This window comes from Melampsora larici-populina, assembly GCF_000204055.1.
Source record: "Melampsora larici-populina 98AG31 unplaced genomic scaffold MELLAscaffold_99, whole genome shotgun sequence".
In the NCBI taxonomy this organism is placed as follows: Eukaryota; Fungi; Basidiomycota; class Pucciniomycetes; order Pucciniales; family Melampsoraceae; genus Melampsora; species Melampsora laricis-populina.
This window is the reverse complement of record NW_006768863.1, coordinates 114,074-135,522: the sequence shown is the minus strand read 5'-3', so window position 1 is coordinate 135,522 and position 21,449 is coordinate 114,074. Positions and strand designations below refer to the sequence as shown.

The following is a 21,449-nucleotide window of genomic DNA, read 5'->3' as shown; positions in this document are numbered from 1 at the left end:
CACGGTCCCTGTAAAGACGGCAGCGCGTGTTGGAAGAATGGCAATTGTCGATTTGGCTATCCAAAGGAATTCGCAGAAAACACAATGTTAACCGACGACTCTTACCCAGTTTAAAGGCGACGTAATAATGGCCGATCCTTCACTCGCGGTGGATACACATATACAAACCGTGATGTGGTGCCATACAATGCATTCCTCCTCTTGAAATACAACTGTCACCTTAATGTTGAGGTCGCATGTAGCATTCAAGCGTTGAAATATCTTTATAAGTATATTACCAAGGGCCATGATAGAGCTGCATTATCCATGTCCGCCGCTAATGAGCTGGATTTGTATATCAACAGTCGGAGCCTTACTGGTACTGAAGGTATGTCAAATTTTTACATCGAAGTAACACAATACTTACTTCTTTCTTTTACAGCTTGCTGGCGCTTATTTATGTTCGCCATGTCTGCGCGATTTCCAGCGGTTCAACGTCTTCCATTACACATGCCGCGGGATAATGTGGTCTATTTCCGAACAATTCGTTCCCTTCAAAATCAGATTGACTCTGGAAGAGCTGCGCGGACGCCATTGACGCAGTTTTTCATGCTATGTGCGCAAGACTACCAATTGGTCAAGCCTAAAATCGGCGTCAGAAGTTTGACATATCCTGAAATGGTTTATTATTTCAGTTGGGATGAAGATATCAATGAATGGAAATTGCGCGTTAACAGATCAAAGACTATTCCAAGAGTTTATTTTGCAAGCTTATCCCAAGGCGATCGGTATTATCTCAGATTGTTACTATTCAACGTCAGAGGTCCACAGTCGTTTGAACACCTTCGGACCGTGGACGAAATTACGTACGAGAATTTCAACGGTGCGGCTTCGGCCCTGGGATTACTGCTCAATGATGATCATTTCATTGCAACGTTGGAGGAGTGTTCACATACACAGCCAGCTTATCAATTACGGAGTCTCTTCGCAATTATTGTCAAGTACGGCAAGGCGAGCGACCCGCGGAGACTTTGGGACCTATTTTCAGTGTCATTGTCCGACGATTGCGCCTCTGCGATGCGTCAACTCCAACCTCAAATAACGCCGACAGCTGAAATGATAGAATCCCTTGGTCTTTGGCGATTGCAAGATGCTCTTTCAGAAGTGGGTCTCGACTTGAAATCATTGTCACTACCGCAACCCAATTTGAGTGTCTTGAACGAACACGGAGCACTATTGGGCTACGAGAACGAAGATGATTTTTCCATGGACGCCAGCACTGATTACGTGATGGACAAATTGGGTATGATGAACAACGAGCAAATTACCCTCTTTGAAGATTTTCGACAGGCGATTGCCGCAAAAAAAGGGTCACTCTTCTTTCTCGATGGGCCCGGTGGTACCGGTAAGACTTTTACTATCAACACCATATTACATTATTGCAATGCGATGCGGATACCATTCCTCTCCGTCGCATCTTCAGGAATCGCTGCACTGTTGCTGTATAAAGGAATAACAGCTCACTCCGGCTTCAAGATACCATTGAATCCCGACGACAGCTCAACCTGCAATTTCAGCGGCCGTGACGCAGTGTCACGGCATTTGACGGAGTGTCAAGTCATTGTATGGGATGAAATTTTGATGCAAAATAAAGCCGACGTTCATTGTGTTGATCGGTCCCTCTGTGAATTACGAAAAGTTGACGAACCATTTGGAGGTATCATTGTGCTCTTCGCCGGCGATTTCCGCCAGACGTTGCCCGTTATTCCACGCGCAAGCATACCACAGCAAGCTACTGCCTCTATTCGTAGATTGTTTTTGTGGCCATCGGTGAAGCAGTACGCATTAACAATTAACGTCCGACTTTTGGGAACCGAAAACCGCAAAATCAATTCAAGAAAGCGCAACATTGAATTTGCGGAATGGTTGCTGAAACTGGGATCTGGTCAACTTCAAGACAAAACCGAGGCGAGCGTGGAGTTAGAACATTTGACAACTAAATGCATCACCTGTGGCTACCCAACACTTCGGATAATAACCGAAGGAAAATGTGTCATTTCCATCGGCGATAAGCCGAAGAGCCCCCTGCCGACACGCCAACGCGCCTGCCGCGTCGGCGGCTGCAGAAAATTTTCAACTTTAACACCCTGAGAAACACCAAAACACCGCTCTAACACCTTTCTACACCATATTTACAAAGAAGAAAACACTGATTTAGCTGAATGAAGGACATAGAAATGTCTTATAACCCATCAAAGACTTGCAAGTCCATCCATGCGTAACTTGGAATTATCATGTGGGAATAGAGTCCCAAATGTGGGACATGAGATTCCACATGTGGGACGTGAGATCACATATGAGGGAAATCACATATCTCATGTGGGACATACAGTCCCACATGTGGGACTTGGGATCATCATGTGGGAACAGAGTCCCACATTGGGAACATAAGATCCCACATGTGGGACGTGATATCCCACATGTGGAAAATTCGATATCTCATGTGGGACATACATACAGTTCCACATGTGCCACTTGTAAGCCCATCCATGTGTGACTTGGAATTATCATGTGGGACATAAGATTCCACATGTGGGACTTGAGGCTACATATTTGAGAAATTGGATATCTCATGTGGGACTGGTAAGTGCATGCATGTGTGACTTGGAATTATCATGTGGGAACAGAGTCCCACATGTGGAACATAAGATCTCTCCTGTGGGACGTGAGATCACATATGTGGGAAATTGGATCTCTCATGTGGGACTTGTAAGTCCATCCATGTGTGACTTGGCATTATCATGTGGGAACGGAGTCCCACATGTGGAATGTGAGATCACACTTGTGGGACATACAGTCCCACAGACTCTCACATGTGGGATTGGCGTCCCCACATAAGCAATTCAAATTTGAATTTCTATCACTCATGTGAAACATATGGTCCCCCATGTGGGACGCCAGATCCCGCATGTGGAACATAAGATCCCACCTGTGGAACACATGATCCCACAAGTGGGACGCAGGAATAGGGCATTCCACGTTGCATTGTGAATTGCCAATGTGTGACAGAGATCCCACATGTGGGAATCCAAGTCCCACATGAAGGAAATCATATCCACAATCCCACAGGCCTAAGTTCAATTCCACATGTGGGAACCCTCAAATCCCACATATGTAGATCTAATTACACATGTGGGACTCCTTTGAATTTTGTACGTGTGAATTACATCAGTCGTAAGTATATATGTACTTAAGTATGTACTTAAGTAACCACATCTTTGCCTGGGAAGCCAATGAAAGACTTGAAAAAATTTTCCCGTCGGTCCCACAACATCCAGAATCTATCACTTTCCCATCGATCCCACAACATCCAGAATCTATCACACCTTCATTCACACAAACTCAATCTCACTAAGAAAGATATCGAATCTTCAATGGAGTCATCCACTTCGACCATCAACGATCCTTCCACTACCACCACGACTGCTACCACCTCTACCATCGAGCATTTGGGCGCAATCACTGCCAACCCACCTACTGAACCCAACCAAACCACGATTATCAGCTCTACCAAGGAGGCAGGACTCTCTACCTCTACCGAGCAGCAAGATGCCACCATCACCACCTCGCAGCCGGAATCGTACACCGTCATACCACCTCCACCTAGAGAGGGCACCTTCAAGACAGTCGACGATGTTGAAGCCCACCTCACCGCTCATGCCCGCGCTAACCAATACGAAATCACGAATCTAGACGTTCGCAAAAACCTATTCTCCACTTGGAAATGCGCTCTTGGACCGAATCGCAAGCAGATCCGGGCTAAGAAAGCTGCTGAGGCACTCGGAAACAAGCTTGAAATTCCCACATGCCCCTTTGCGATGACGGTGAAACGAGATCCGGTTACCGATACTTGGTACATCAAGATTGAGGACAACAAACACAACCATGGACCAATACTCGACCTCAAGATTGATCATGATGCGCCCTTGGTGAAGCCTAAGAAACGGAAACGAGGAGAAAATCAATCAAACTCTAATGCAAATACGATTAATACCTCAAATAGCATCAACTCAACCAATACCCGAACCGCATCGCCATATATAGCGGTTGCGGAGCGATATCGCAGCGGTTTTCGCGTGCACTATGGGCTCCAAAACACATAGCGCAGCCAGCGCACCGCACTCCACGGCTGAGTTTTCTCATAGCGGAGCAATCGCTGCGCAACCCGGCCCAGGAGGTGTCACTCCGCTATATAGCGGAGCAAAATGAAATGGTACAAAGGTATGAACCGATCAGAACCGATCACAGTGGATCTCTTCAAACTGAACCGATTTCGATTTTAAAACAAATCTTAAACGGAAAACCAATCAAAACTTATCAATTTCAATCAATCTTACTTCAACAAGATAATCATCAACAGCCAATCACATTACTTCAATTCGTAGTCATACTTCAAATAACTTCAAATCTAATCATACTCTCAGAATTCATATTCAAAATAGTTTAGGTTCTACTTCTGACTTCTTATTTTCAATTGATTCAACAACAACCATCATCATCATCAAAACTGAATGATCAAGATGAAGTGATGTGTCATCTTGAAGTTCCTAATCTGAATCGATTATTTATCAATTCAAATATAAACCGTTCAGTATGTCAGCTTAATACTTTTTTGTATCTAATCTTGATGTGCCAATATGACTACAACTTGGAGTGAAGCTATACACTGAAAGTGTGTTTCATTATATAGCGCTATAGCGCGCTATAAAGCGCACATATAGCGGCAAGGACCGCTTCGACATGGCAAGAACTTTTTTTTTGACTAAATAGCGCAGCCAGAGCGCTCGGCTTCATAGCACAGGCTGCGCACCACTATGGAAAATGGCCAAATTCCATAGCGTTGCGTAGCGGTTCGGGTGTTGACTCAACTGCCTCAAAGCCCGATAAACCCAACAGCAAGAGCGTACCAGCCCCAAAGGAATCGAATGCCCCATTATCTACGTTATCTGCAATCCCTGAGCGATATCAAGCCTTGATCTCAAATTTGCAAGAACTCGACGATGCTACCGAGCAACGTTTACTTGCAGTCTTTGTAAGGGATTGTCAACTAGCTAAAAATATAACTGAGCCAGTGATCAACAAGGTACGGCCAGTGATCAATAAAGTACGTCATTTTTTCAAGTTTTTTTCATTGGAATAACTTACAAATGGATTAATCTAATTTTTTCTTCATTCTTCAATAGCAATCGAGCACGACCACCGCTGGACCTTCCCATTCGCAATTGAAATCAACAGTTGAAACTGCACAAGAGGCCAAATTACATGAACCACCGAAAGATCAATTGAAATCAACAGTCGAAACTGAACAAGAGCCCAAATTAGATGAACAACCGAAAGATCAAGAAGAACAAGCAAATGAAGAACAAAAAATTGAAGAGGAAGAAAATGTGACCATCGATGATAACGATTCCGATGATATTCCTACAACTTTATTAATTGAAAAACAAAAGGAAGCGAAAACTAGTGATACTCAGACCAACAATTCATCGAAAACAACTAGTGAGGCGCCTTTGGAGGAAGCTACAGGTACTGAGAACGTCATTTCAAGGCCACCAACCCGCAAATCAACTCGAGTCAATTCATTCACAGATAGTGTAAGTGATTCATTACCCTCCAATTGACTCTTTATCATCTACTGATTCAAATTCTATGATATTCATATCACCTTCATCATCCTACTTAGATTGCACCTCCTAAGAAGAAATCGAAGAAAAATCGAAAAAGCGTAAGTCCATCAAAAAGTGTAAGTACATCTGCAGGTAAATTGTAACATGACCCTAATGCCTAATAAGCAGCATTCCAATTCGACTCCTCCACATACAGGAACAAGCACCCCCAATGAGATCAAATTCCCGAACCACGAGAACGCAGAAGTCTTAACAGGAGTCATCAAAGTGTGCCATATTTCTCTATAATTTCAATTTATCTATACAATCAACTAACAAATCAATTAGCGATGGGATTTTGTCAAAACTCTCCCAACCGTCATTTATCCCTTCATAAAGCTCGCCACGAATGTCCCCGCAAAGGGACTGTGTACCTTTGCAGCAGTCGCAGTATCTCTTGGAAGAACGGCAGAAGATGCAATGGAGGTTCGAGCTGAGCTTGCGAAAGAAGTTACAAAAAATTATAATTGGTATAAAAAAAATCTACCCAAACTTAGCTCAAGTCGAATCAGTGTGAAAAAAATGCTCACCATCCTAGAACATCCGGATGATTGGGCACCACAATCCTTATGGTATCCACTACCAGGTGGTAGCTGTGTGATTGCAAATACTTACAATAGACCGGTCATATTTTATTCCAACGTGGCAACAGCCTGCCAAACCACCCCACCCCTTCTATCGGCTCCTGGTTTATATGCAAAACCAATTATACTAGGTATCATTGATAGTTGTCATTGTATCTCACTCGAACTTTCTTTTGAACCCACCTTACCTATCCCTTACTTCAATCCTGACTGGAAGCAACCCCCGACTCGCAGTGCAGTTCACTGCGGAAAGATTGCGCCTGCGCTGGTGCTCGCGCACCGCACTTTTGCACAATTGTCACTGCGGCACCACGCACCCCAGGGACCTAGGAGTTTTTTTCCCACTGCGCAACCGCGCAGTGCAGCCCAGCGCATTGTGCACAGTGTGCGCAGTTTGAGCACAAATTGCGGGAACCGCGCCGGTTCGGAGCCTCCACTAGCTGAGCCACCGCCAAAAGAAGAGGCCAAGATGATAAATCCTCCCCCTTGCGTATCAATCTAGACTCGATTGATCTTAGATCATCTCGCTATCGACACTTCTCGACCGATTCCTCGATGGACTTCCTAGTATGGAAGCCCAATGGCGCACGGAACTGGCAGTGGGATGACCAACCTGGTCTTCGCTTCACACCTTCACTCTCATCCCTGAACAGTGACATACTTTTTATCGATCGGACAACTTCCAATTATCCATCCGACCTATCCGATACCCATAGATCATTCTCCACCTCTTTTAGAACGTCGTATTTTTCCACTTGTCCATCAAATTTCTTGATTCAAGTATTGTTTAAATCAACCATCTTCAGAATCAGATCCCCATTTCACATTCACAATCACACTTCTTCCGATCATAGTAACTCAGTCCCCTATAGTTCATTCTTGTTATCTTACATCTTGTCCAAACATCAGCTTATCATGGCCAAATCAAACAAAAACACTCAACTAACCGGCAAGTCCAAATCCAAGTCGTCTAACTCAACCGCCAAGTCTCACTCCAAGTCGTCACAGTCAACTACCAAGTCTCAATCTACGACGGTCATAATTGATAACGAAGATGAGGACGCCGACGCCGACGAAAATGATCCTAACTACGAGACGGAAAAAGAAGTAAGCGGTAATGAGAAAGAAAGTGAAAGTCACGAAAACTCGTTTGAGAGCACTGTCTCACCTATTCATGGAAAACGCAATCGAAAAGCCAAAGAAATCTCCAGTAAGAAAAAGAAACCTGCAACAAAGAGCAAGAAAGGGGTACATCATTTCCCTTCATTCATTCTAATTGTTATGCTTGATTGTTTACTTTGATTTATCTGTCTTAACCACAGAACTACAAACTTCTGAATAATGTCAACCCTGATCAAGATTCAGAAATCGAGGAGGTGCCTGGACCAGATTCATCGGATGCTCCTGCCGAAGTTTATGATCATATAAAGCTGTACTTCGAGTCCGACCTTTTTTGGCGAGAAGATAAGCAGGTAATATATGTATTTTCTATTTCTTACACGTTTTTATGTTTGCTTCGAAATCATGCTGATACCATTTCATACCCACAGAAACCCGGGGAGAAGCCAATGTACCGAAAATGTTTATTCTGTCCCAAATCTTACAGGATCGGCGAAAGGAGCAATTGGAACCTAACAGGCCACCGCGATGGTGACGCCAATCGAGCACAATGTGCTGGACGTGCCGATGCAATTGCTGCTGGGGCTAATCTTCCCTTGCCTTGGAAGGTTTGGCAAGCTGCGAAGGTCGCTGCACAAGAAGCTGAAAAGCATCAGCACGAGAAAACCAGTTTCCAGAGTTTCTTAAACTTACCTAAATTTTCGGTTGGATTGTTCAATATGATCCTCGTGCTGTGGCTGCTTAGAAATTGCATTCCTTGGTTGCGTATGGAAGACCCATACCTTCAAGCTGCCTTCGCACTGTGCAACCCTAACGCAACACTATGGTTGGCATCGTGGTCCGCTCGGCGAGCTATGGAGTATTTCGAGGAATTTCGTGGAAACCTGGTTAAAACTCTCAAGGTATGATTTTATTTTTTCTATTTTCAATATAACATCTTTATATACCTTTTAATAACGTACCAACGTCTTCTAACTTAGGGTCTTGACTCCAAGATTTGTGTCATACACGATGTATGGACTACAAAAGGAGGGAAGCGTGCTTTTATCGGTGTAGCAGTTTCTTACATCGATGAAAACTGGGAGTTTCATGTCACCCACCTGACATTGAAACTCATAGCTTGGAACCATTATGGATCTTTGCTGGCTCGACCAGTTGGCAAGTTCCTGATTCGACACGGTCTTCACAAAAAGATATGTATTTTCTCATGATTATCCATTTTCTGTCTTTCATCAGATTCTTTCTGTTTTTTTTCTTATCTCTATTTTTTCCTATGTGCTAATATATGTATTTTTGTGATGACACATGCTTGCTCAAACAACCGACTCAGGATCGAGCAACCCGGTTTTGGCAAAGGAGTTGGAATCGATGTTCATGGACTGTGACGACCCGATATTTTGGAACTCGTCTCGCAATCAAATCCGATGTTATTGTCACAAGTTGGCATTGACAGCGAAGGCCGGACTCGAGACGATCGGACTTGGAGATAATGGCCGAACTAAACCAACAATTCCCTCTGGAAAACGCCTTAGGTTACTCTTACCTGACAATCACATCCCTTCACCAAAGATCGTAATGACCGACGGTACAGTAGTTGACGAGGATGGTGAGCTAGACGTAGAAGAATGTGATACTGATCGGGAACAAGATTCTACCCTAGAAGCAGGGGAAGATAATGAGGCAAGTGATGACTCGGAGGATGAAGAGAAAGCACCTGACTACAAGGTACAAAAGCCCGATGCTTCTCTCTAACCTCGAGCTGTAACAAAGGTAAGTAATGTATCCTGTTCTTTGCATGAGTTGGAATTGGGTCACTGATCATTTGTATTTGAAGATTCGAAGAATAAATAAGTTGATTACTTCAAGTGCTCCACGACTCAATCACTTCAAAGCTTGTGCGACTCAGCTGGGATTTGTCGGTGGAGGGCTAATTGCTGCCCATGGTCAAAGGTGGAATATTTGGTTTGATGCTCAAACCCGCTTGTGCAAAGCTAAATCAGTAAGGTTTTTGCAAATATATTCGTATTCTGTTTCTAACAATTCAACTGTTCTTTCATGTGTAGGTAATCAATCACATGATCAACGAAGATTCAGAAGGTTTCTACGAAGGGATTACCATTAGTCCTGAAGAATGGAAAGCCATTGAAGCGTTGAATGATATTTTGGGGGTAAGTATCTTCAATTTTAATATTTCCATTCTTTTCTGACTTTACTAATATGTCCTTCAATCTGAAGTTTTTTCTGCGATCCACAAAGAAAATGGAAGGCGATGGGCCCACCGGTGCCTCGGTTCTTTTCCAGTACTCTGGATTAATTTCGGTCCTCGTCAATACCAAAAACACCACACCACATCGAGGTTTATCTGACATGATCGATGGTATGGTCAAACAGCTCCGCGACTACCAGACGGAGGCACTTTACTGTGATCCACTCGTAATGGCGTCAATTCTCAATCCCCGACTTCGGCTAGAGTTCTTCAAGAAAAAGTATCCTGAGTATTCTGGACGCGCCGATGAACTATTTCGCCAAACCTTCTCTGAGTATGAGCAACTCAATGTCAATTCAGCTTCAAAATCGACTTCTGAGGCCGAGACTCAAGCCGATCGACCATTTGATCCATTCGATGAAACCAACATGTTCAGCGCCTCGTCTAAAAAAGTTCTGACCCGCGATGAGGAACTTGATCAGTACTTCTCGGGGATGCATCCATGTGAAGGTGATACTGATATATTAGTCTGGTGGAAAGTAAGCACAATTTTATTTTATTGAGCTCGACTTTTGACTGACTTCTTTATCCTCGCAGCGCAATCAGCATCGATTTCCAAAAATGGCTAAGTTGGCTCGTGATTTCTTGGCTTGCGTTGGATCATCATGCGCAGTTGAAAGAACTTTTTCAACTGCAGCTATTGTGTGTGCAAATCGACGAGGTGGCCTGACTTCAAGGTCCATTGAAAGAGCCTTTGGCATCTGTCAATGGCTCAAACAAAAATTTGTGCCTCAAGGTGATCTTGGAAAGGCGGTGGCAGCTGTGGAACAGCTGGTCGCAGGTTTGGCAAAGAAGAAAAAAGGTGCAAACATGTAGATCTTTGATTATTTTCTTCAATAAATTGTTTTTTCCCTATCTTATTTTCTCAGATTATGTTTTTTGTCTTCTCCCTTATATGTTTCTATCTTTTCCCGCTCGGTGTGCTCTCACTTTGGTGTGATTCATGCCCATTTAAGGAAAAACTTTTGTACCGAAAAAAAGCGCAGTTTTTTACCACTGCGCTGCGCTAAACTGCGCTAAGCTCAGCGCATGGTCCACCACCGATTTTTTGCCACTGCGCGATTTCGCAGCGCAGCGCAGTGCTCACTGGGCTGATGAACAGCACAGCGCAATTTGTGCTGAAAGTGCACTGCACTGCACTGAGGTCGGGGGTTGCTGGAAGAGGTTGAGAACTGATGATGCCGAAGAGTGGGAATCATATTATGTCGAAAACATCCAGGTTTTCAAAGAATGGCGAAATCAATGCAACTCAATTGTAGGATCTAATTGTGATTGGGTAAAAGAAGTCTTGTAATTCAAAATTAGTAAAAATTGTTTTCATCATATATCAAAATGCTCTTGATTCTTATTTTTCAATTTTTTAATCTAATATCTATTTAATCTAATTTCTTTTTGGAGTTTGATTGAAATATCCAAAAGTGGATAAACGTGGTCCCACATGTGTAAGCAGATTTCCCACATGTGTGAGCAGGTTTCCCACATGTGGGAAGCCTGCTCCCACATGTGTGATTACGCTTCCCACATGTGGGATTACGCTTCCCACATGTGTGATTACGCTTCCCACATGTGTGATCAAGGTTTGCACATGTGGGAATTATGATTACACATGTGGGAACTATGATCACACATGTGGAAACCTTGATCACACATGTGGGAGACCTGCTCACACATGTGGGATCACAGTTCCCACACGTGTGATCACAATTCCCACATGTGGGAGACCTGCTCACACATGTGGGATCACAGTTCCCACACGTGATATCACAATTCCCACATGTGGGAAACCTGCTCACACATGTGGGAAGCGTAATCACACATGTGCAATCACACTTCCCACATTACGATTCACTATTACCACATATGGAATCACAAATCCCACAGTTTTGCTTAAGTAATACCCAAGGTGACATGATCACACTTCTCACATGTGGAAATTATGATTACACATGTGGGAAGTGTGATCACAATTTCCACATGTGGGAAAGAGGGTCCCACATGTTGTATCACAGTTCCCACAGGTGAAATCACAATTCCCACATGTGGAAACCTTGATCACACATGTGGAATCACAATTCCCTTAATGTCTCAATATCAAATTATTAGATTGGTTTCAAGCTATAAACATGTTCACATGTGGGATCACTGATTCCAAATGTGTGATTACACATTACACAGATTCCACATGTGTGACGTCACTTCACACATGTGGTGTGACATGGGTTATCAATCATTCCACATGTGGGACATGGAATCCCACATGTGGAATAAATGTTTTCACACGTGGGACTCCATCTCCCACATGTGGGATTATGTGGGATAACAAATCCCACATGTGGAATAAATGTTTTTGCACGTGGGACTCCATGTCCCACATGTGGGATTGTGTGGAATTACATGTTCCACATGTGTGATTACGTGGCTCACATGTGGGACCACTGATTCCACATGTGTGATTACACGTTACGCATGGGGGATCTCACATCACACAGTGTGAGATCACGTGTCACACACTGTGGAATCACATGTGACAAAAGTGGGATTAAACTTTCCACATATGGAACTATCATTCAATCCTCTTTCCTATCATCCTTCTTAGATCTGAGATGTGAGAATATTTTGCAAATTAACAAATGAAGAGGATCTCACATAAAAACATAAAAAGTGTTACCAATCATAAAGTTGATGCATTGTATTTAAAGGAAGATAGGGTAGTCAATTTTTTGCCTTTTTAGCTTCTTTTTTCTTCTCGTTTTCTTTCATCTTTAGCTCCTTCTTCTCCACTATCTTCTTCTCCTTGTAGCTCGCCATTTCCTCATATGTTTTTACCCTCTCTTTACAATACTGCTTCCACTCTACCTCACTTATACCCTTCTTCTTATCACCTAAGAGCTTAATACGATTAACTAATGACTGGGATATCTGACAAGATGATCCATATAAAGTTACCTCGCCTTTTCGGTGAGGAATGACCTCACCTTTTCCGTTGTAAGCTACTGATGATGTAGTGTAATGATTAATCTAAAAACCCAAAGATTGATCTTATGTCAGTAAAGTATCACGAGATCATATTCAAATTGCTCTTTAAACTTACCGTGGTATCCCATAATACATCATATACTCCATTACATACATCCAAAGCTATCTCAACACCAAATTCATCCACCCGAAATTTAGCACCTCTCACCTCACCCAGCTTAACACCATCTCTTTTGCCAACTGTGGTACCTTTCATCTTATCATAAGGCATACCAGACTTCATTACAATCAAACCCCACATCCCAAAGCCATATCTAGTATGATCTTTATCAGTATGCGGATGATTATGAAATCCTAAACATGTAACTACCAAGTTTGAAGCGAAAACTAATCCATTTTGTGTACCTTGCCATAAAAGATCATGAAAGCCAGGTACCGCAGCCTCAAAGGCTAGAGCTAGATTGGTTTTAAATACGAATAGGGATAGTATGGAGAATCTTCCCGCCCAGAAATCACGTATTTGATGAAACTCTATCATTCTTTCTCAATCGGTTTGAATACGTGCCGGATTTGCAGATGTAAATGCATTGAAAGAGTAAGGTCCTAAAGAGATGAATTGCTAGCATAAGAAAAGCTGTCATTTAATATATGACCTTTTAAGATACTGACCTAGCAATTTATCCTTATCACAACCTCCTCGCCAGCCAGCACATCCCATCCAGCCATCCAGTGGTTCGCCATCTGATTCTTCACACTTTTGGAGAGAACAATGAATCTTGCATTTGTTTCGTGCTCTTGCATGTTGGAAAGTTGTTGATATAGAATGATCATATTGAGCTCGAAGTTCTGGTGTCATATCTTTGAAAGGAATACACTGAACAGCTAATACTATGGAGAGATCACGCTTATTAATAACCACCACTGTCCCATGAGTGATACTTATTCTTTCTCTTCCAGCTAGCTCAGGATGATCTTTTACACTATAACGAAAAATAAATTTGGTATTTAATGGTAAACCTAAATCCTTAGTAAGCTGTGCCTTCAACGCAGTCCTTTTTGCATGATGATGATAATAAGGTTTCCCAATCATCTTCTCCTTACGATAGAGTTCTCTTGAATGATGATAGCTAGGTGAAGTCCTCGAATTGAAACATTTGACTTTATGACCTGCATCCTTTTTACGTTGATTACTTCTTGATCTAGTCATACTGATGAAATACAATAAGAATCTGATTTATAAGTAATTGATAACTAATTTAGAAATCATATTTAAAATTAGTAATCAGCTTGATGCAGACTTCAGTAGTCTAATATAGGACTTACCTCCTTCGATCCTATTCCACTAACCGAGTAAATGCTCCTTCGGTCCTAATTCACTAATTGTGTAAGTCGTATTCTCTATTTATAACCCCTTCCCTGAACAGTAGGCCGAATGACTCCCAGAGTTCGTAGCACGGAGTCCAACAACTTGGGAGCAAACAGCAACTAACTGGGGGACAGATGGGAAATATAGATAGTTAGAATATTCGATTGTTCAATCGATGACTCTGGAGTAAGAAAATCGGTCAAAGTAATCATCATATTAGTAAGTCAATCGGAATCTGATTAACATGTCTGAGTAACATCAGGAAGTAAACTAACCTTGGAGAACTTGATCAAAAAGAGATGTCCAAGTTGATGCCTATCTTATCAATCGAAGTCCTAGATGTCCTGAGCAGCCCCAATCCTTCAGTTTAAAACTTTACTCAAAGTTATATTGGTATATCAGTATACGATTATAAGGTCATTTTGAAAGTTAAAGAAATCAATGTTTTACTCACTTTGATCGATGTAAACCACTAGCAAGCTCATGCAATCGTTGCAAGATAAGGTTCGTTCAATTTTTTTCACAGCTAAACCTTGATGGGAAATTTGATATAACCAACTGAGCGTTTGAATGAAATTTGGGAAACCAAACCCTAACCCTAGATAGATATAGCTTGTATCGCTAGGGTTACTAAATTTGCTACATCCACCTCAACCTCTTTAAGAACCTTGTACGAATCCCGCAACACTCAACACCCTTACTATGTCGATCAAGATTGATAAAGAAGAAACGCTGCGAAGACTCAACGTGATCAATAAAGAGATTGATCAAATGCACCTGCTCTTCGAACGGCATGAAAGTCGATGTCGGGCAAATGATGGTGACTTTGTCCAGGAGCAATTTTGGCAGGAAATTTCATACCTTTTGAACGTAAGAATGAACAATTCCTTTATTATTCAATCACCTGCCTGTGAACGAAATTCATACTAAAATTAATATGAATTTCGTAAATCCAAATAGGAAAAAGCAAGATTTGAAACAGCTTTGGAATATAGCCCCCAGCCATTTAAGCCCTCCCCCGAATTGGAGCTTGCAATGAAATGTTATAATTCTAAATAGTAAGCATTTCAAAAGATTTTTATATAGGACCACCCTTGGTTACTCACAAATCTTGCTCTTCATGATTGTAATTTCAGTAGATAAGTTTATCGCAAAGAAATGAGAGAGTGTATAAGATTTTTGCAAAGATTAAATGTTTCATTTCTTTCTCACAACATAGGGCATTAATTTTGATAAAGTTGTGAATTTATTCTAGTATTGATTGCGCCTAGGAGTTATGAATTTATGAAAATACAAGTCCCGCTGTGTTTTCCTTGACCTATCTTCGTGAGATGACATAATAAATTGTTTGGTATACTATATTTGAGATGCTAGAGAGAGAATCATCTATCTTAGCTTCTCTTGAAGCTTGAGATCTTTCATAGCTACAATAACCGGTTTTGCAGATATTGTAGGCTTATTTTTATTTTTCTTTTTTTAAAATCACACTCCAAAGTTTGGACCCAACTCTTTAGCAATCCATTTTATTTTAGTGCAAATGATAAATGAGTTTTTTTTTCATACGAGGTTGGAGTACTTACAGACCTGAAACCGTCATATCCAGCACCTTCCATGTGAAGCAAATGACAAGGGGGAATGACATATTTGGGCAAGTTCCAAGCACATGGGTGAGTTTTTTCAGCTTATCATTTGTAGTATAAAGAAACCACTATTACAAGTGTGGGTTAAAGATTACACTATGATGACTCCATGTTGAGGCTTCATCCCACTCTTCTAATGTGTCTTGTAATGTGTGGTGGATTAGATGGGGAAAGTACAAAATTCCCCATCTGCCATGCGCATATGTGATCTCTTGATTGTATTTAAACATAACTTTTGAAGTTTTTGTGCTCATGCAAAAAGGACTGCATTTTTGAAATGCTGGAACAAGACTTACACTAAGACTTCATCCATATCCAGCCCTTTACATGTGTGGTGGATTAGATGGGGAAAGTACAAAATTCCCCATCTGCCATGCGCATATGTGATTTCTTGATTGTATTTAAACATAACTTTTGAAGTTTTTGTGCTCATGCAAAAAGGACTGCATTTTTGAAATGCTGGAACAAGACTTACACTAAGACCTCATCCATATCCAGCCCTTTACATGTGTGGTGGATTAGATGGGGAAAGTACAAAATTCCCCATCTGCCATGCGCATATGTGATTTCTTGATTGTATTTAAACATAACTTTTGAAGTTTTTGTGCTCATGCAAAAAGGACTGCATTTTTGAAATGCTGGAACAAGACTTACACTAAGACTTCATCCATATCCAGCCCTTTACATGTATGGTGGATTAGATGGGGAAAGTACAAAATTCCCCATCTGCCATGCGCATATGTGATTTCTTGATTGTATTTAAACATAACTTTTGAAGTTTTTGTGCTCATGCAAAAAGGACTGCATTTTTGAAATGCTGGAACAAGACTTACACTAAGACCTCATCCATATCCAGCCCTTTACATGGTGGATTAGATGGGGAAAGTACAAAATTCCCCATCTGCCATGCGCATATGTGATTTCTTGATTGTATTTAAACATAACTTTTGAAGTTTTCGTGCTCATGCAAAAAGGACTGCATTTTTGAAATGCTGGAACAAGACTTACACTAAGACTTCATCCATATCCAGCCCTTTACATGTCTGGTGGATTAGATGGGGAAAGTACGGATTTACCCATCTTCCACGCGCATATGTGATTTCTTCAAGTCATTTAAACATAACTTTTGATGTATTTGTGCTAATGCAAAAAGGACTGCATATTTGAAATGCGGATGCAAGACTTACACTAAGACTTCATCCATATCCAGCCCTTTACATGTCTGGTGGATTAGATGGGGAAAGTACGGATTTACCCATCTTCCACGCGCATATGTGATTTCTTCAAGTTATTTAAACATAACTTTTGATGTATTTGTGCTAATGCAAAAAGGACTGCATATTTGAAATGCGGATGCAAGACTTACACTAAGACTTCATCCATATCCAGCCCTTCACAGGTGGGGCTGATGTGATGAGTAAATGACAAATTTTGACAAATTCCACACGTATATGTGGTGCTTCATGTATTTTCAACTTAGCTAGGGCAGTATTTGTGCTGACAAAGAATGTACTGCACTTTTAAAAACAGGATGTAGTACTCACACTATGAAATCTTTCAAATCCCAGCCTTTACATGTGTGGTAGAAGATTAGGTGAGGGAGATGACATATTTGCCTCAACTAAACCCTTATAGATATCTTGGTTTCTTTGGAAATGGTTTGCTGTATTGTTGGTGAATCAAAATGGAATGCACCAAATAAATCCATATGTAATATGGACAGTATTACATCATACATATGAAATATTTTACATGTATAGGGGAAGAAATGGGCAAAGGATCTGATCCCACGAGATATAGTCACATCAGATCACTCATGTGGGATGTGAGATCATACATGTGTGAACTTAACATTCCACATGTGGGATGTGAGATCACGCATGTGTGAACTTACATTCCACATGCGGAATGTGAAATCACACATGTGGGATCTCACATCCCACATGAGTGATTTCATGTCCCACTTGGGTGACCATGTGGGATTCCCAATCACACTAGTGGGACATGAAATTACACATGTGAGACATCAGCTCCCAAGCGTGTTATCTCATGTCACACAAGTGGGAGCCTATGTCTCACATGTGTGAACTCACATCCCACATGTGTGATTTCGTGTCTCACATGTGGGATGTAAGTTCACACATGTGTGATATCACATCCCACATGCGTGATCTTCAAATGAGTGAAATCAAATCTCCCATTTGGGAACACATTTTCCTAAAATTAATTTTGGTATGAGGTTTTATTATTACTGTTATTCAAAAGACTCTAACCCATTTACGTAATCCTTTTGATTTTTTTCAAAATCCTAAGCCATTCCATTCTTCCTCCTCATCTATGTCCTGTGAAATCTGCGTGTTGATAACTTCTTCATCAAACTCATCCTCATTTTCATTGAGTCCACCGACATTCACATTGGATGGGATCTTCTCCAACTTAAAAAGGTCAGCATTAATATCATCCAGCCATAGGGAGCGACTTCTATTCATTCGAGCAAAGCTTAGCTTCAAAGTTTTTTGTGGAAGTGTGGAACCTGGTAATTGTACAATTTTGATGTTGTAACCTCTTGCTTTGAAAATGGCTTCGGGGTCTGGGCCATGGGGAAAGCCTTGATCACGTCCCAGTAAAGCCGCTATTGAAAAACTCAATTTTCAGCACTCAGTCCAAAAAACAATAAGACAACCTGAATAAAATTTGAACTTACATAGTTTGCTTCGTAAGGTTCCCGCAAGCTTTGACTTCACTACATCACCTGCATCAGCTTTTCTCGCGCTTTGTTTATTCTTCATGTGTCCTCCAATAGTTTCGGCAACTATCTCAGCTACAGATAGTCCTTGTGCAGTTGCTCCAAATAGTGTCGCAAAGTTACATTTTTTATTAACATATGTGGCCATATCATCATGCGATGTGTACTCCTTACACCATCCCCGTGAAGAGGTATCTACTTCGGATGAAGCATATGTGCTACAGGCTAAGAGATAGTAACTAAATCCCATGTTTTTTGATTCGTCTTCAATCTGTTGAGTTGTTGATAGATGTAAAGTTGTAAATATAAGTAGATAAGGAGGAAATGCATGAGGAATGCACTAACCTGATTGTGGAGCCGCTCAATACATTTGAGGGACTGCCGGTTAAAATCTGGAAGAGTTGGACCTTGAGATTTCCCAGAGACCAATTTGCTATACTCTTTCGCCACTTTGGCTTTCCAAACAAGCTCATCATACAAAGCTTCGAACTCAGCACGTTCACCTGGCTCGAATTCGAAAGTTTGAATGGCCTCTTGGACTTCGGCTTCATCCTCGGAATCATCCATGTCTTCATTGTCCTTACTCACTGCTTTAGAGTACGTGAGGCCAGAGAGCGCATAAAATACGGGGGGTGAAAACACTTCTCGATGTCGAAGTGGGAGTGCCGTCCATTTTGCTCCTAGTATGCGATTTCGGTTGGCTAAAATACCTTTCTCACCGCCCTTTTTCGGCACTAGATTTGAATACATGGCTTATTAGCTTTTGATCATAAGGAAATAAGCCATGTATGGACACTTACTGCGCTCTGGTCGGATCTCATTGCTATACTTCAGGAATATTTGGTAACCACTTGGCCTGCGGCGACCTCCAAGCTCCCCTCTTTTTCAAAAGCAAAGATATAAGCAATATAAAACAGAGGAGAAATATGTATTGAGAATACGTACAGAGCTTTATCAAGAGTAAACATACTAACATTGCCCATTATTGCAAGCAACGACTTTTGTTGTTTGTAAAGTGTTTGAATGGCTTGAGCTTCCGTCAGAATTTGAGGTGGTACTACATTTTGCTTTTTCTTTTGTTGTCGATCCACCACAGCAATCCGTGGAAGAGGCCATTCATCAATTACTGACTTATAGTTTGTAACACTTGGTAGGTTATCTAAGTCTTCAACTGCAGAGTCATCCTGGTTGATATCGGGAATATTGGGCAAAGGATCACGTGGATTCGTTGCTTCAGGGGTGATTTGTCTCGAGAGTCGCTCTAAAAGGTCATCGTCAACAGTATGAATTTGTGTTTGACGTCGATTATTTCTGGTTGAAGTTGCAGGGGGATTGAGGTCGACATCGGTGTCATCTGACGAATCACTATCGTCAGAAGGTTCGTAGTGGTCATCATCTTCCACATTTGAGATCCTACGCAAACGCTTGCGAGAACCTTGATTAGATTGATTTGGTCGCATTGCTCGTATAGGTCTTGGGGGATTTGGTGAAGCCGGTGTTCGAATGGGACGACTCTTGGTTGGCATATCGGTGGTTAGGAATAAGTTGGGGGTCAAAGGTGGTTGTTATGGAGTGGAGTTCAAAAACGTGAAAAAGTGTACTACCAATAGTTGTACATATACAGCATACAGAAATGGGGTGATTACAAATGTACAGTACACCATGAATATCACAGTACACCTTAATTTCCATTGGGAAAAAATGTCGTACTAGTCCAAGAAAGGAGTTGACGGCAGTTGATTGAACCCTTGTTTGATATAAGGGGGCAAGATAACTGACCGGTAGACATCCGGAGGGGTCTGTGCGACCTTCTTTGAAATTTATAAATCTCAATTGCCTTCCTGAGCGAATCAGCACTTTTACACCAAACTACCTCATCGCACTGTTCGAAAATGGGCAAAGGAAAGACGATTCCATGTCCGCTTGGTCAGTCCAACAAGAAAAAGAGGCGTGTTGAACTTCCTCAAGGGTCTGCAATCGTTGTTGCTCGGGTGGAAAACAGCCAGGCTCAGTACGTGAAAAACCGGCTTGAAGAAATCGAAATCGCTCTCCAACAAGCTGGTGCAGGGTCGAATATACTAACTGGCCAAGCTGGAGATGATGCTATAGCTGATCTTCATCACGGAACCAACCACGACTTGGACTAACTGCCGCACATGTATCCGGATGACGAGAATGACGATGATCACCACGACGAAGAAAATATTCAGGATTTTGCTGTTGTACCAAATGTCAACATTCCATTCACCCAATACGTCGAAGGTTCATATTATAAAAGCAAGAGATTGAAAGAACACGCCAATTGGAAGAAGGTTTTACCTGAAATGTTCATTTCATATATGACATTATCGCAGGTCACCTCACAATGGGGTGATACTTCAAATTGGGATAAAGATTTCAATAAGGAATGTTGCTGTGGTGTGGGTGATCTACGTGCTCGTAAGGTTGATATGGTGGATATCCTGGGTGTGTTTGCTAATTCATTCAACTTCTTATGGAAAATGATCAACTCAATTTTTTTGATGGCAGTACGAAAGCAAGAATTGATTCAATTCTGTAGTTGTACCAAGTCTCAAGTTTGTCTCATTAGGCTGGGATACATTGGGGGTTCGCCTGTGCATCCACAAGCAGCTTACTCCATCCGGCTTTTAAGGTTGCACCATGCTTTATGGAAGTATTGCACAGTTCGAACCCAAGGTTTTACACTTGGGTTAGACGAATTCCTAGATGCAGCAAGCCCACTGATCTTGGTGGAAAAGACAAACCAAGTAAGTAAAGCATATCTTGTCCAACATTTGCTTTCAAGTATACTGAGTTCTATCTCTGGTGGAAGCCACGACTTTGGCGGAAGACTTTTTCTTCAGCAATTGACGCCTATAGATGGATCCTCCGCAAGGAGAAAGAACTGACAATCTGTGCATTATTTCTCCCCACATTGGAACAGCTGGCTATAAACTGACCAAGGGTGTTTTGGAACCCCTTCAAGCAAATGAAGACGTGGAACAAGTGTGAATATCATGTTAGCACTGATGGCAACTTTCAACATT

General features: G+C 41.7%; 2 protein-coding genes across 2 annotated transcripts; one reads left to right on the top strand and one right to left on the bottom strand.

The window, feature by feature from the left end:
• Positions 1-3,413: 3,413 nt before the first annotated feature.
• MELLADRAFT_113908 (uncharacterized protein) lies at positions 3,414-5,954 on the top strand (the record flags this gene model as incomplete). The annotated part of the gene is made up of 5 exons (XM_007418657.1): positions 3,414-3,968; positions 4,919-5,143; positions 5,223-5,633; positions 5,723-5,764; positions 5,835-5,954. 5 exons carry the CDS (start codon positions 3,414-3,416, stop codon positions 5,952-5,954), a joined length of 1,353 nt encoding a protein of 450 aa, XP_007418719.1.
• Positions 5,955-17,956: 12,002 nt separating this feature from the next.
• On the bottom strand, positions 17,957-19,928 carry MELLADRAFT_96238 (uncharacterized protein; the record flags this gene model as incomplete). Its single annotated transcript, XM_007418646.1, has 5 exons — positions 17,957-18,288; positions 18,361-18,673; positions 18,748-19,136; positions 19,203-19,282; positions 19,348-19,928. The coding sequence occupies 5 exons, from the start codon at positions 19,926-19,928 to the stop codon at positions 17,957-17,959; spliced, it is 1,695 nt and encodes a 564-aa protein (XP_007418708.1).
• Positions 19,929-21,449: the final 1,521 nt, after the last annotated feature.